The 16,598-nt window shown below is 45.1% G+C and overlaps 1 protein-coding gene across 1 annotated transcript; it reads left to right on the forward strand.

Annotated features, from left to right (window-relative positions):
• Window positions 1-903: 903 nt before the first annotated feature.
• On the forward strand, window positions 904-12,376 carry LOC308675762 (neuroblastoma suppressor of tumorigenicity 1-like; the record flags this gene model as incomplete). Its single annotated transcript, XM_081341285.1, has 4 exons — window positions 904-1,051; window positions 9,403-9,591; window positions 11,214-11,325; window positions 12,125-12,376. Exons 2-4 carry the CDS (start codon window positions 9,425-9,427, stop codon window positions 12,374-12,376), a joined length of 531 nt encoding a protein of 176 aa, XP_081197411.1. The 5' UTR covers window positions 904-1,051; window positions 9,403-9,424.
• Between the last annotated feature and the right edge of the window lie 4,222 nt (window positions 12,377-16,598).

Below are 16,598 nucleotides of genomic sequence, written 5' to 3' on the forward strand. Positions count from 1 at the left end.
CGGCGCTCACCCAAAGCCCAGGTCGCCCTGCCCTCGCTTGATTCCCCTTGGGCACCCACCCACCCTCAAGCGCAAGGCACCTTCCGTGGGTGCAAGGCTGGCCGTCTGTTTCCCCACTGCGAGGTTCTGCTTAAGGGTCAAGGTTGAAACCTGGGCAGCGGCTTTCCTAGAAGGGGCCAAGCCCCCCCACACACACACCACCGTCCCTGAGACGAGATCTAAGACCAACAGATCCAGTTTAGATCTCCAGGGCTCTTGGGCACCACCGGTCTGGCCCGTCTTTCAGGCCTGAATCTTTTCATCCGAGTGGAACGCAACACCCACAAAGAAGGACACCAAGGCAATAAAGGTAGGCTTGCCTCTAAATCTGGTGTGTGTGTGTGTGTGTGTGTGTTTCTCAATAAGGCTGACACCCCCTCCTCCCCTCTCCAGCCACAGGTTTTCGCAGCGTATCTGGAGGGTGCAGAATCTGGCAACTTGTAATTATTTTTTGCTTTTCTTCCCAAACTCGGCTCATTCTTGCCTCTCGGAAATATAACCATCTCTAGGCAAGATGCTTTAAAAGTCTCTTTTTTTTTTAATTCCCTTCCTCTTCCTGACCTGACAGGAGCCAGAGAAGCTGAAAGGAAGAGATGGAGGAGGAGGAGGAGGAGGAGGAGGAGGAGGAGGAGGAGGAGGAGGAGGAGAAATGAGGCTGACTTATAAGCCAGCGTCCTCCACTTGAGGGACGAACAGATTTAAACTCTGCCTTAAGATGCTGCAACGACTTCTGAACAGCTCTGTCTTCTGCCTCCGTTTTGCTTTCAAAACCCAACTTTTTCCCCTTCTACCTCAACTGCTCCAGCCTGCAGGAGCTTTGTGATTTGTGTGTGTGTGTGTGTGTGTGTGTGTGTGTCCGTTTCTGGATCTTTTTGGACAATTTTAGGTTTTTTTGTTTTTCTCCTGCGGCTGGCTTTTTTTTTACACCGAGAAGGTTGTTCCCAGAGGAGAGATTAAAAAAATTACTCAGAATTGACTGAAAGTTCGGATCTCTCTGCAATTAACACGGAAAGTAAGTTGGGTTTGTGTGTGTGTGTGGGGGGGTTGGTTTGTTTGTTTTTGGAGGTTCGGCTGCTAATTGTCTCCCTTCTTCCTCTCCCACCCTTTTGGCTTTTTCTTATAATCCTGGGATGCTTTAGCAAACATAAACTTTCACAGATTTTATCAGACACGGACTTTTACGCCTGGATTTTGAGCTGTGCTCCCGTGGACCTGATTGGATAAACCTGTTTTAATCTTTGGCTGCTGCAAGATCTTTTTTTTAATTATTTTTACGGGATTCAAACTCGTGTTCCAAAGGGTGAGTTGATTTTTTTCAAAAATCCTTTTCAAAATAACCCATCCACCTTCAGGTTGACACACCCGCTCTGCAGGATTTCAATGCCTGAAATCTAAGCTAGGACCAGAAAGAAAGGTGTTTCTTTCTTTTTTTTTTAAATACTGTAAATAAATAAATAAATCCTTAAGTAGAAGATGTAATTGATCTGACCACAGGCTGTCTTCGTTTTTTTTTTGTTTTTGGGTGTGTGTGTGTGTGGTAAATGCTTCAACCTGTTTGTGGATTCAGCCTCCTGTTTCCTATGGTGACTTACAGGATCCACGAACACAGCTCAAGTCACACATGAGCGTTTAGCGGTTTTTGCAACTCCTTTACGGAGCTTCCAAACTTTAAAAGGAAACAAATGTGAAATTCCACATTGTGTGCCCAAAGGGAGATGCGGCCGGCCCCTCTTGCGTTTCAAAAATTCATCACTTACAATTTATGTTTCTGCACAACGGCAGCCAGGAGAGCTGCTTTATTATTATTATTATTATTATTATTATTATTATTATTATTATTATTATTATTATTATTATTATTATTATTATTATTATTATTATTGCTATTATTATTATTATTATTGCTATTATTATTATTATTATTATTATTATTGCTATTATTATTATTATTATTATTATTATTATTATTAATTATTATTCCATTATTTCTATTTTGTCTCTGGAAAAAAAACACGGTTTGGAACAGGAAGTTTTAGTCCCTTGTCTTTGGTGTAAACATTCACACACCTTGTTTTCTCCTGGATGGTGGGTGTGTTTACTTGGGGTGTCAATCAGGGATTCACCTAGAAAGGCATATAAAGCTATAAATGTACTGGCAATTCCAAAAGATTGTGCTGGATGGGGGGAGGGGGGCACTAGCAATTGGCCAATTATTTCCCCCTGTGCCAGGCAGCAAAAGCCCAAAGATGCTAGTCCACAAGATAATAATAATTCTTCAAGGCCCCCCCTCCTGTTTCCAAGGGGTTGTGTGGAAGGGGGGCAAACTTGTGTCTCTTTGCCACTTATCAAGACCAGATATTTTTTAAATGCTCCCCCCACCACCCCACGCATACACTTTCTTCCCTCTTATCCTCCACAGTGATGGATGGTTTGAAAGAGGAGAAATCTTAGGAAATAAATCAATTACAGATGAGAAACGTGCTGGAGGGAACCAGTTTTTTTTTGCAGCCATTAAAATATTTCCATCTGTCTTTCCTCGATCCTCTCTCGCTGCTTAGAACAAAAAGGAAAGGATCCGTGAAAAAATCCCAGTCTGGAAATGTTTTTTAGGAAGATCTTCTTCTAATCTTTTCTCCTCTCTCTCTCTCTCTCTCTCTCTCTCTCTCTCTCTCTCTCTCTCTCTCTCTCTCTTTCTCTCTCTCTCTCTTATTGTTGATTAAGAATGAAAAAAATGTATTAATTTGGGCCTGGCTTTGAATATCTGAAGGGAAAAAAATCTACATCTTTGAACAAGGAGAAGACAAACTTGTCTTTTTAATGTTAAAAAAATGAAGTTAAAACATTGCGTGTGTTTAAAAAAAACAATTCTGCGCTTCCTACCCAAAGGGACTTTTTTTTTAAAAAAAAAACCTATTATTACTTCTGTTGAAAATGAACATTTATTTGGGCTAGACTGGTTAAAAAGTTCCTTACTGTTCTACGGCGATTCCAAATAATTTGATCACCCAATTTGCTTCATTAGAGATTTACACCATTAATATAACATCGCCCTGGACATTCTAGGCAGCGGCTGTTATTATCCACTTAAAGAGAACCAGATCAAGAAATGCTCAGCCAGGGAACAACTTCAACGAGTTTTTCTTTCCTTTTCTTCCCTTAAATCTGAGGAAAAACACAAGTTGGACCAGCCAAGCAAACGAAGCAACCCGTGAAGTCTCTTTCTTTAAAAGACGGGACGGGAACCCCATTTAAAATCATTCCACGGTTTGAAACCAATCCGTCACACGTAGCCCCTTTTCACTTTGCTCTCCCAGCACTGGGGTGGTGAACTGATTATGGGAGGTAGACTACCCCTGGATAGGAAGGCTCTACTTTTTTTTTTTTTTGTCCTGCTTCTGTATCTGGCCTCTTTAAAGGGGGCAACTAAAGCAAAACAAGACACCCCCTTGGTTTTTAAAGGAGCCACTCCGATGGGAAAGCAAGAATTCTTTAAAGCGACAACCCGAAGCTTTTAAGCGGATTCTTAAGACTTTGGAGGGAGGGGAGTGCGTGTGTGTGTGCGTGGGGGGGGGGCTTCTAAAAAGTCTCCCCACCATCTCAGTTACAAGAAGCTCTTTCTTCTCCCCTCTGATTTCTTCCACCCTATACATAGAATGAAGGCTACTGCTAAGCTTGTAAGCCGCCCTGAGTCTTCGGAGAAGGGCGGGATATAAATGGAATTAAAATAAAAATAAATAAATAAATCTTTGGCTTTCCCACTGAAGAGAAGCTTTGGGTTCGTTTTTTTACGATTTTGGGCTTTTTCCAATCCGAAAGCGTGTCATCCGAAAGCGTGTCCCGTCTTGCTTCCCTTGAGAAGCCAAACCGGATCAGGCCAGGTTAGGACTTGGAGAGACAGCTGGTGGGAATATCCCACGATCCCTGCTCCACTCCCAGGATCTGGGATAGCACAATGGGAGGCTATGCATGGTTAGCTGGGTGGGGTCTGTCTCTTCTGAAGCTAACCTCGATTGCTCCCGCCCTGTGATCCTGGTTTGGGAGGAAAGAGGGCACCTGTCTCCAAAGCAGCCATGACTGCGGTGGCCTTTTGGAGGGTCTCGAAGGACACAGAAGGCGCAAACCAAGTTAGGAGCAAGCAGACTTCTACAAGTTTTCCTCCAAAGCTCTCGGCCTCTTGGTGGTTCTAGCAAAGAGATCTAACATCTAATGCGCCCTGCGTGCCAGCAGCTCAAATCTTTTCCATGCATGCTCTCGGGGTAAAATCCTGCAGCTCTGTGAACAGGTTAAAACGGTTTTGATTCCCATGTGTCTTTGGACCCACTTTGCCAATCGTGGCTGCCCCTTTGAGTAGGGAAGAAGGCTTTATATCTCTGAGGTTCGGTGGCTTTTTAAAATACAATTAAGATGCAGTTGCGATTTTTATTTTTATTTTTGGTCTTGGCTGATGAGATGTTGCGTGCCACAGAGAGCCCATTAAGACAGATCGCACACACTAGAAGTGAACACTCAAAATCCATAAATAAATTCCCCCTCGTTACCCATAATTGAAGGAGAAAATATTTGCTCTCTGCTTGCTGTTTTTATACCTGCATCCTGGTTTTTTTGTGTGCTTGTAATAATACAGCTGCTAGCAATGTCTCTATTACCGGAGGGGAAAAAAAAATCATTAATTTACGGCTAAACAGAACTTACGTTTTCGAAGTTTATTTGTTGCAAAGACGGAAGATTTGGGTGTAGTCTTATTGGTAGGCTAAGGAAGAGGTGGCTTTGCTTTCAAATTTACAACTCTTGCCAATTCCTCTTGGAGTGTCTCTTTCTCTCGGTTTTCTGGAAATAAAGGCTGCAAAATTCTCTTTTCAACAGTTTAGCAGGATCCCACCTGCTGTCTACTAAAAGAGGGGGGGGAAAAATCATCCTGTTTGGAATCTAGGATTTTGGCACCTTTGTTTTTCTCCTCTAGGCTGGGCTATTCATCGGAATGTTTTCTTTTTTTTCCTTTTTTTCCTGAAAAAGCCAGGGATTGGGGAAGGGCAAAATATGTAGGTCCATTTTAAGAAAGAAAGAAAAAAAAAGGTCCTCTTTTTTGTCTGCTGGCATTGGAGTCCATCGTGCTCAGCCTGCTGCCCAAACGAGATAATTGCAGCTTTAAATCGCCAAGATGGAAAATAATTTGAACTGTTGATGCTAACAGCATCTCTGCAAAGATGCAGGTATTCTTGCTTGAGCAGTGGGCTGGACTAGAAGACCTCCAAGGTCCCTTCCAGCTTCTATTCTATTCTATTCTATTCTATTCTATTCTATTCTATTCTATTCTATTCTATTCTATTCTATTCTATTTTCTATTCTGTTCTATTCTATTCTATTCTATTTTCTATTCTATTCTATTCTATTTTCTATTCTATTCTATTCTATTCTATTCTATTCTATTCTATTCTATTCTATTCTATTCTATTTTCTATTCTATTCTATTTTCTATTCTATTCTATTCTATTCTATTCTATTTTCTATTCTATTCTATTCTATTCTATTCTATTCTATTCTATTTTCTATTCTATTCTATTTTCTATTCTATTCTATTCTATTCTATTCTATTCTATTTTCTATTCTATTCTATTTTCTATTCTATTCTATTCTATTCTATTCTATTCTATTCTATTCTATTCTATTTTCTATTCTATTCTATTCTATTCTATTCTATTCTATTCTATTCTATTCTATTCTATTCTATTTTCTATTCTATTCTATTTTCTATTCTATTCTATTCTATTCTATTCTATTCTATTCTATTCTATTCTATTCTATTCTATTTTCTATTCTATTCTATTCTATTCTATTCTATTCTATTCTATTTTCTATTCTATTCTATTTTCTATTCTATTCTATTCTATTCTATTCTATTCTATTCTATTCTATTCTATTCTATTCTATTCTATTCTATTCTATTCTATTCTATTCTATTCTATTCTATTCTATTCCATTCCATTGCATCTCTCTCTATTCTATTCTATTCTATTCTATTCTATTCTATTCTATTCTATTCTGTTCTGTTCTGTTCTGTTCTGTTCTGTTCTGTTCTGTTCTGTTCTGTTCTCCAGCCTTACCTAGAGAAAAGCTTGGCTCTTCTTTAGCTTTGTGCACTTCAGAAGATTTGTGCAAAGTCACCAACAAATCATTCTTATTTCCCACCCAGCAAAAAATCGGAGCAGGGCTGCATAACGCTCCTATCCAAGTATTCCATTCACTCCCAGATCCAGTCTACGCTCCGAAATGTTCTGTGCTGCTTTTGATTCCCTGTTGGCATCTTTAATCTTTGCCCTAATTTCGTTTGGCTTGGCAGGCTGCACCCCCTCGGCCCCACCCTCAGGAGGAGCGACCTCGCTCAGCTCCGAAAGCAGAATTACGTCTTTTTCCAAATGCAGGGAACAGGGTTAGAGAGGCCAGAGCAATAAATTAAAAAGATGTAAATGGGCTGAATGGGTTCACCACAGGGGACTCCAGACCGATGCATTTGTTCCGCCTATAATTACAGCATGCATACCTTAACTAATGTATTCTATGTGAGTTATTGTATAAAGGAAGACTTTGACACAGGCAGGCGTCTTGTCGGTCTACCTGTTTATCATCTTCTGTTAATGAATCTTGTTTGGCTTCCTGAAATCACACCGATATGGGGTGGGTGGGATCTGCTGAGACTTCCTTCGTTTTCCTAGGATTTTTGATAAGTCAGGGAAATTTATTTCCCTTTACATAAATTAAAACTAAAGTCTGGCTTGATTTAATCTCAGTTCTCTGGCGAATTCACAGAGACATCCCCCGTGTTTTTCTTTAAAGCATTTATCCAATCCTCCTGCTTGGCATGCTTTCTGCAAATCCCTGTCCTGCCCAAAATCCTTGCCAATTTCTTTGGGATCCACCATTCAAAGCAGATTTTTTTTAATAATAATAATAATAATAATAATTATTATTATTATTATTATTATTATTATTATTATTATTATTATTATTATTATTATTATTATTATTATTATTATTATCATTATTATTGTCGAGATCAGTCCAATAAGGATCAGCTCACCATTAGGGCTTCGCCATTACTCTAGAAGGAGTTTGCCAGCACCTTTTCCTGGCTAAGAAAAGTTCATTAAAATTGCGCCTTCTTTCACGAGCTGCGTTAAAAATTGCCAACTCACCTAAGTCGTCTGAAACAATTCTGAACTGCTTCTCCGGATAAAAAGGTCGATTGCTGGGTTGGGTCTGGTTCTGGTATTTTCTCAAACTGTTTGGCTCCGTATCCACGAATCGCAGCCATGTATAGAATAGAGAAAACGGGAAAATGTTTACAAGTGGTCCTTGACTTACAGCAGCTCACTTAGGGACGGTTAAAGTTACGACGTCACTGAAAAAAGTGGCTTATGTCTCTTTTTCACGCTGATGACCGCGGCAACATCCCTGAGGTCATGCGATTTGCATTCAGATGCTTGGGAGCCGATTCATACCTATGACCGTTGATGTGCCCCAAGGTCCTGGGATCCCCTTTTGTCAATGGGGAAAGTCAGATCCACTTAACAACCATCGTACTAACTTACCAACTTGCACTGATTCACTTAACAACTGTGGCGAGAAAGGTCGTAAAATCGGGCACAACTCAACTCACTTAACAAATTTCTCATTTAGCAACATAAATTTTGGGCTCGACCGTGGTCGTACGTTGAGGACCACGACTGCACTTAAATCAGCGCCACCATGTTGTGGGTGATCTTCCCAAATAAATAACGATGCTCAAAAAAAATCTTGCTTAAGGCTTTTTCCCAAACCTTTTGAAGTACTGTATTATTATTTTGTTTTGCACTGTCACAAAAAGAGCATTAATCATTATGGAAATAATGCCAAGTAATAGCAGAGGAAGGTGGAAAGGTTTAGAAATATTTTATTCCACCTAAGGATAAAATGCAGATAATATCTTTGGCCAAGAAACGTAATTTCTCTGTAATCATTAGGCAGTTTTGCATCACTTATCAACTTCCCAGAAGGAAGACTTATTTTTGAGATGGAAAATTTAGGTCACAGTGGGAAAATGTTCACAGATCCATAACAGGTTGCTAAAGGAAGGGCACGGCTGAATTTTTCCTTGGACGAGTCACCACCAGGAAATCTCAACAATATAGTTTGGGAAGTCAAAGTTCACAGAATAACCTAAGCCAAACCTATATTTTTGCCGAAAAGACAACATGGATATTTCCAGGAAGACAACACAGAATTTGTATTTTTCACTTTTGATTTCTTTATCTTTACTTTTTTAAAACCAAACTTTGCGAAAAATCCATAAAACTGGATTATCAACTTGCCTTTCCCTACAGTGACCCCTGCTGGCCACATTCTACATTGCAGACTTTCCCCCTCTTCGCGGTATAAGCATTTGAATTACAGTGGAAAATTCAATTTCAATCAAATAATTTGACTCTGGTCTTCTAAGCCCTTTCTTGGAATAATTCCCTTAAAAAATTCTTCAAGAAAAATGGAAAATTCTTCCATTTTTTTTAACAAAACCCCCCAAATTAAGTATTGCTTTATTTTTTTATTTTAAAAATGCAATTTTCTTTGGATTGCATCTATTTTATTTATACTGCTTTGGGGGGTGGGGTGTGTGCATTTTTATCTCTAGCTAAGCTGCTTAATAGAGTGTTCGATTTATGCAGAATGTCTTCAGATGCAGAAATACAACAAGTTCTCGTTATGGACCGCATTCTTTATTTCTTTTTCTTTTTAACAATTCCAGTTCTCAATGAGAGGCTGAACACTCTCTCTAGAAATGTGGAATTTTTTTTTTTTAAAAAAAATAGAATAGTCTTGTGGTTAAAATACGAGTAGTTCTCAACTGACAAGTTCACTTAGTGACAAGTTCAAAGTTACAACGGCACCGGGAAAAATGACTTCTGACCATTTTTCACACTTAACGACCGTTCCAGCATCCCCGTGGTCATGCGATCAAAATGCGGACACTGGGCAACTGACTCATATTTACAACGGTCGCAGCGTCCCGCGGGGGGGGGGGCGGGGTGTGTCCCGTGATCCCCTTTTGCGACCTTCTGACAACGGGGAAGCCCAGTTACGAACTTAAACCGGGTTACTGACTTAACAAACCGCAGTGATTCACTTAACTGTGGCAAGAAGGGTTTTAAGATGGGGCGAAACCCGCTTAACAACCGTCTCGCTTAGCCCCAGAAATGTTGGGCCCGTTGTGGTCGTAAGTCAAGGACTTTTTGAAACAGGCAACTACTGGCAGAGCGCCAGATTGGAGGGGGAGGGAGAATGTTTTTTTTTTCCCCTAATCATTTAAAAAAGTTCATTTCCACCCACTTCTAGGTTTCCGCTGGTGGCAGCCAGGATGCTGAGGCTTCTGCTGGGCGCGTTCTTCCCCTGCCTGAGCTTAGCGGCCCCGTTTCATATTAACAAACTCACCCTCTTTCCGGATAAGAACGCCTGGTGCGAGGCGAAGAACATCACCCAGATTATCAGCCACGAAGGATGCAATTCGGTAGCCATCCAAAACAGGTACGGATAATGGCTCGGCCACGGAATCCCACCTTCCCTTTTAGGCCTGACGGCCCGCAGTGGCTCTCTTTGTCCCGTTGAGGGGCTCAACATTGTGGGGGCTGCAACATCGGAGGCTTTGAAGAAAAAGAGACTGGGCCAGGGGTAGGCGACCTTGGCTCTTTTATGACTGGCGGACTTCAACTCCCAGAATTCCTCAAGCCAGCATGGGGGAACTATGGCCCCTTTATGAGTTGCGGACTTCAACTCCCAGAATTCCTCAAGCCAGCATGGGGGAACTATGGCCCCCCATCATGGCTTGTGGACTTCAATTCCCAGAATTCCTCAGCCAGCATGGGGGAACTATGGCTTCATGACCCATGGACTTCAACTCCCAGAATTTATGAGCCAGCATGGGGAAACTATGGTCCCTTCATGACCCATGGACCAACTCCCAGAATTCCTCAGCCAGCATGGGGGAACTATGGCCCCTTCATGACTGGTGGACTTCAACTCCCAGAATTCCTCAGCCAGCATGAGGGAACTATGGCTCCCTTTGTGACTCACGGACTTTAACTCCCAGAATTCCTGAGCCAGCATGGGGGAACTATGGCCCCTTCATGACTCGTGGACTTCAACTCCCAGAATTCCTGAGCCGGCTCTGCGGGACTGGGCTGTCATCTGTCTGGAATGGTATAAAATGGGTCCCAAGGATGCTTTTTTCCCACGAGGCCACTGGACTTCCTCGTTTTTCTTGGAAGACCTTTCGCTTCTCATCCGAGAAGCTTCTTCAGCTCTGACTGGATGGTCCTTCCCTGCCTCACCCTCCACTCAAGAGCCCGATGAAGCTTCTTCGGAGGAGAAGCGAAAGGTCTTCAAAGAAAAACCAAGAAAGTCCATTAGCCGCCTGAAAAAAGCATCGTTGGGGACAACTATGTACTGAGAATCTCCGTGCGCAGTTATCGGGTCACCCGCTTGAGCAGGGGGTTGGACTAGAAGACCTCCGAGGGTCCCTTCCAACTTTGTTACTCTGTTCAAATTTGGACAGCGATGCCTCTTTCTGCTGGCTTTCCTTGAGAAGTGTTAAGGAATTTGATGTGCAGAGGTCTCCTTGTGCTACCAAAGAGTTGCACAGACAAGGAAGGGTACTGAGAGCAGTAAGAGTCACACACAGGGGTACACTGAGTTGTAAAAGCAAAAAGTAGCTTACTTTGAGGTGGTGTAAAAACAGTAATAGTAGAGATCAGTGAATTCAGAGAGAGAGAGAGAGAGAAGCTACGTTCCTAGCTTCCTCTTATGGCCATGAGAACACTTACACACCCATTGGCCAATTAACTTCTTAAAGTCATAGCATTATGGTTAATATATTTTCAACCCAACATTGTAGGCTAACACCATATGCCTAACAAGAAGGACGCCCAGGTGAGCCCCTCAGGGCTGGTGGTAACTGGAGTCTTTTAAAAATCCCCCCCCCCCACTCCAAAGACCTGGAGCACTTCGATCTGTGCCGCGCCAACGCAAACTGCCTCCGAGATGCCCGCCTGTGCGCAACAGGCAAGAGCCAGGACACCGGGCTCCGCCACAATATATTCCTAATTCCTTCTCCCTCCTCCTCCTCCTCCTCTTCCTCCCCCCTCCTCCAGGGCCTGCATGGGTCAGTGCTTCAGCTACAGCGTCCCCAAGACTCTGCCACAGTCCACGGAGTCCCTGGTGCATTGCGATTCCTGCATGCCCTCTACCATCCAGTGGGAAATTGTGAGTCTCTGCGTCTTGTTCCCGGCAGAAAGGGTTGCGGGTTGCACAAAGGGGTGCCCGTTTGGCAACACGCGGTCCTTCCCTTTACGGTGAGGCGGGAGGGAGGGTGGCCGGGCGTGCTAAGGAGGGTGGGGAAAATCCAGCTGGGGCAGATTAAGGAGAAGTGTGTGTGTGTGTGGGGGGGGAAAATAACCCCAGGTTTGGTCACCACGATGTAAAAAAGATGTTGAGACTCTGGAAAGGGTGCAGAGAAGAGCAACGAAGATGATCGGGGGACCGGAGGCTAAAACATATAAGGAATGGTTGCTGGAATTGGGTCTGTCCAGTTTAATAAAGAGAAGGACAAGGGGTGGGGACATGATAGCAGTCTTCCAGTATCTCAGGGGCGGCCCCAAAGAAGAGGGAGTCAAGCTCTTCTCCAAAGCCCCTGAAGGCAGGACGAGAAGCAACGGATGGAAACTAGTTAAGGAGAGAAGCAACCCAGAACTAAGGAGAAACTTCCTGACAGTCAGAACAATTAACCAGTGGAACAACCTGCCTCCAGAGGCGGCGAATGCTCCAACACTGGAAGTTTTTAAGAAGAGACTGGACAGCCATTTGCCTGAAATGGTGTAGGGTTTCCTGCCCGAGCAGGGGGTTGGACTAGATGACCTCCAAGGTCCCTTACAATTTATTATTAAAGTGCGTAGGTTTGCAGAGGAGAATCCGGTGCTTTTAAAGACAGGTTTGGAGCCGTGAGCCCACGGCCAAGGACGGGGATCTTTCACAGCTCCTGATCTTCCCTCCTTCTCCCCGCCAGATTTCGCTGGACTGCGCCCTCAATCGCACGCCCCGGGTGGAGAAGCTGGTGGAGAAAATCTTGCACTGCAACTGCCACGCCTGTGAGGACCAGACCCCCTACCTGAAGCGCGAAATCAGAATCCACCCCGGCGTCACCAACGTCCCCCACCTCCCGGAGGGCAAAGCTGCCGAGCCGCCTCCCCAACCTCATAAGGCCCATGCCCACCCTCGGAAAGCCCATGCCCAGCCTCAGAAGGCCACTCAGGACTGAACTTCCATTCGAAGCCCCCACCCCCTCGATTTCTCTCCCTCCCTCCCTCCCTCACCCCCCTTTCTCTCTCCTCTCTCAAGCCTCCATCCTGCCACAAGGATCCAAGGAGCCCGTTTGCCCCCCCAGGAGAGAACAGGGGGGAAAAAAAGCAGGGCTTGGAAGCGGGGTGGGGTGGGGAGGGGAAATGTCTGGATTTGGGGGTGGGGTGGGGGTGCAAGACCGTGTTGGGAGGATGAAGAAGCAAAGACACCGACTGGAGAACGGAAAGGCCTTTTCCTGCCAAGGCGGAGTCACCGTCGCCAGCTCGGCAGAGGGACCCATTTTGATTCACCGGCGGAGGGTCTGCGCTTCCAGATTTGGGGGAGGTGCTGAACCTGGGAGGTTGCCAAGAAAGGAGCCGTCTCCTTTCTCTTCGTTCCGACAGCCTTGCCCACAAGCAGGGAGAAGAAACACAGATTTTCTCGCCACGTCCCATGGGAACACGGGACTTCCCCCTATATATAAATATATATGTATATAGGTAAAGGTTCCCCCGCACATGCGTGCTAGTCGTTTCCGACTCTAGGGGCCGCTGCTCATCTCTGTTTCAAAGCCGAAGAGCCAGCGCTTGTCCGAGGACGTCTCCGTGGTCACGTGGCCGGCATGACTAGACGCCAAAGGCGCACGGAACGCTGTTACCTTCCCACCGGAGTGGTCCCTATTTTTCTACTTGCATTTTTACGTGCTTTCGAACTGCTAGGTTGGCAGAAGCTGGGACGGGTAACAGGCGCTCACTCTGCTACGCGGCACTCGGGATTCGACCCGCCAAACTGCCGACCTTCTGATCGACAAGCTCAGCGTCCTAACGCACGGAGCCACCGTGGGCGAAGACCAGGAAAAGGGGCCGAGAAGAAGGAAACCACGATAACCGCGGTTTAAATCCTGGGACAATCTTGCTTCTGAAGCTTTCTTCATGGCTTCTTGTTGGCCGTGTAGGGATGGGAGTTGTATTCCAGAACTTCTGGAGGACACTGTCCAGGACTCAGGGCTAGGCAACCTGGGCTCTTTTATGACTCGTGGACTTCAACTCCCAGAATTCCTGAGCCAGCCACGCTGAGGGGAAAGGGAGAGGTTTCCAAAGCTGAGCCATGCTGGCTAAGGAATTCTGGGAGTTGAAGTCCACGAGTCATGAAGGGGGCCATAGTTCCCCCATGGCTGGCTCAGGAATTCTGGGAGGTGAAGTCCACGAGTCATGAAGGGGCCATAGTTCCCCCATGCCGGCTCAGGAATTCTGGGAGTTGAAGTCCACGAGTCATGAAGGGGCCATAGTTCCCCCGTGGTGGCTGAGGAATTCTGGGAGTTGAAGTCCTCAAGTCATGAAGGGGCCATAGTTCCCCCGTGGTGGCTGAGGAATTCTGGGAGTTGAAGTCCACGAGTCATGAAGGGGCCATAGTTCTCCCATGCTGGCTCAGGAATTCTGGGAGTTGAAGTCCACGAGTCATGAAGGGGCCATAGTTCCCCCGTGGTGGCTGAGGAATTCTGGGAGTCGAAGTCCACGAGTCATGAAGGGGCCATAGTTCCCCCGTGGTGGCTGAGGAATTCTGGGAGTTGAAGTCCACGAGTCATGAAGGGGCCATAGTTCCCCCGTGGTGGCTGAGGAATTCTGGGAGTTGAAGTCCACGAGTCATGAAGGGGCCATAGTTCCCCCGTGGTGGCTGAGGAATTCTGGGAGTCGAAGTCCACGAGTCATGAAGGGGCCATAGTTCCCCCGTGGTGGCTCAGGAATTCTGGGAGTTGAAGTCCACGAGTCATAAAAGAGCCCAGGTTGCCTAGCCCTGGTCCAGGTCATCTACCTGTGCTTTTGGTCTTCAGCTCATGCTGCCCAGATAACTTGCCTCCTGTTTTTCTCAATCAAAATGAGGCCGAGTTGCAACTCCCATTATGGGTGAGCAGGACACGATCCACGCAGTGCACACGCAATCTCTTGAAAACAGCCATCTCTGCCACGGGTCGACTCACCTTGGTCGGAAAGAGGGGGGGGGAAAGGTTCTTTTGCAGCTGAGCCTTTGATCCTGCTTGATCTGATACCGAAGTTGACGCCATTTGGGGACGCAACCCCACATTTTCACTCTTGGGGGCAGGGGGGGGGGGAGACAGGGCTGTGGGGATAAGGACAGCGGTGCGATTCAAAATAGGTGAAACACCGGTTCTCTGCGTGGATGCCGCTTCCGGAAGTCGGTTCTGGGCCCGAGCGACAAAAAATTAGCTACCGGTTCTGCCGAAGCGGTGCGAACCGGCTGAATCCCACCACCAAGCTCTTTTTTCTTTGGAGGAACTGCTGGTTGCTTGGATCCACGAAAACCCAGCCACGTTTTAGAAGCCGACAGTCCCCGTCTTACAGCAGGTTGAATTCCTGCCCCGGGTCCCCTGTGTTTAACCCTCCATTTCTGGTCTTCCAGATCAGACTTTACTTCCAAGTAGCACTTTAGCAAGCCAACCAAGGCGCGGAGAACATCTGGGATTTTTCTGGGAAACGAGAGGGAAGAAAGAGGAATTTCAACTTGTTTGCTCTTGGCCATTTTGAACCACATGAGCCCACCCAAAATAAGAATGAAATCCTTCTGCTTGCTTGCAGGCGTTGGCATTCCTTCGGAACGGACCTGGGCTGTGTGGTGTCCGAAAAGACGGTCGTTTTTTCTCTCTCTCGACGTTTTTGTCTTAAATCTTGAACACAGAGCTTACAAAAGGGCCTTGCACAAACCCGCCCTTCTATTTCCTAAGCCAGGGAAGCTTCGGAGGCATTCACTCATGCACACCCACTGTATATTTTTTTTTACCTATGTAGTTGTCGCCTCTGCCAACATCACCTTAAATAAATTAGATTGAACTTTTGCAGTCCTCGACCTTGCTTTTTTTTCTTTTTAACAAAGCAATTTGTGGGTTCCTTTGGAGGCACCGGAACAAGGACTCCAAAATGTGGCGGCTGCAGCAGAGAAATCCCACTTTGAAACACCAAAGTCTCCGTTTTTCCCCCCAAATTCACGACATTCCATAGAAGTAAGTGAAAATTTTCCGGGACGCTGTTCACACAGACCCACGAGGAGTCAAATAATAATAATAATAATAATAATAATAATAATAATAATAATAATAATAATAATAATAATAATAATAATAATAATAATAATAATAATAATAATAATAATAATAATAATAATAATAATAATAATAATAATTTTATTTGTATACCGCCCTTCTCCCGAAGGACTCAGGGCGGTGAACAGGGCAATAAATACTAAAATACCAAAATACAAAATAGGCTGAATGCATTTTAAAATAAAAACCAAAGTTTTTTTTTTAAAGAATCTGGAGAAGGGGAAAATTGCACTCTGCAAAATGTGCAATTTTTTTCACATACACACCCCCCTCTCTTAGAAGATAGCAAAATGGTAGGAGAGTCAAAATAGTCTCCTGCGTTTTGCACGGTCCAGCCGGCTGCAGAAATGCAGAAAACCATCGAAAGCCAGTGAGATAATTGGTTCTTTGCTTCACAGGGAAAAAAAGGACTATTTTTGAGACTTTTGTGTGGGTGGGGGAAAAAAAAATATCTCAGCAGGTTAGACCCTGCTGGTTAAACACCTTGTTAAATAGGAATGCTTCTCCGTGAATTGTCTCCAAAAGGAGGGGGGCCCAGTAGCTTGCTGGCCCCCCTCCCTCCCCGCTGAGGCTTCTGTCTCTTGCAAAGGTTTTTTTTTTTGCAAAACAGCGGATGGAAAGGCTGCGGGTTCAGGTCTGTACAGGCAATCCTCCGCGGAACGGCCGCAACTGAGCCAACGTTTCTGCGAAGTGAGTTTTGCCCCATCTTACGATCTTTCTTGCCGCCGTCGTTAACTGAGTCACTGCAGTTGTTTTAAGTTAGTAACGCGGTTATGAAGTGAATCAGGCTTTCCCCGCTGAGTTTGCCGGTCGGTAAGGCCGCAAAACGGGATCGCATGACTGACACAGAGACACACACACACACACACACACACACACACCCCGGGATGCTGCAACCGTCGCAAGTACATGTCGGTTGCCGAGCCTCTGAGTTTTGGTCACGTGACTGGGGGGGGCGGTGATGCTGCAATGGTCGTAAGTGTGAAAACGGCCGTAAGTCACTTTTTTTCAATGGTGTTGTAAGTTGAGGGCTGCTTGTAGTTAGAAAGAGAGCACGGGGGCGGGGGCTGCTGGTGAGGAAGAGGAG

The sequence above is a fragment of the Vipera berus genome, assembly GCF_964194415.1.
Source record: "Vipera berus genome assembly, chromosome: 17".
In the NCBI taxonomy this organism is placed as follows: Eukaryota; Metazoa; Chordata; class Lepidosauria; order Squamata; family Viperidae; genus Vipera; species Vipera berus.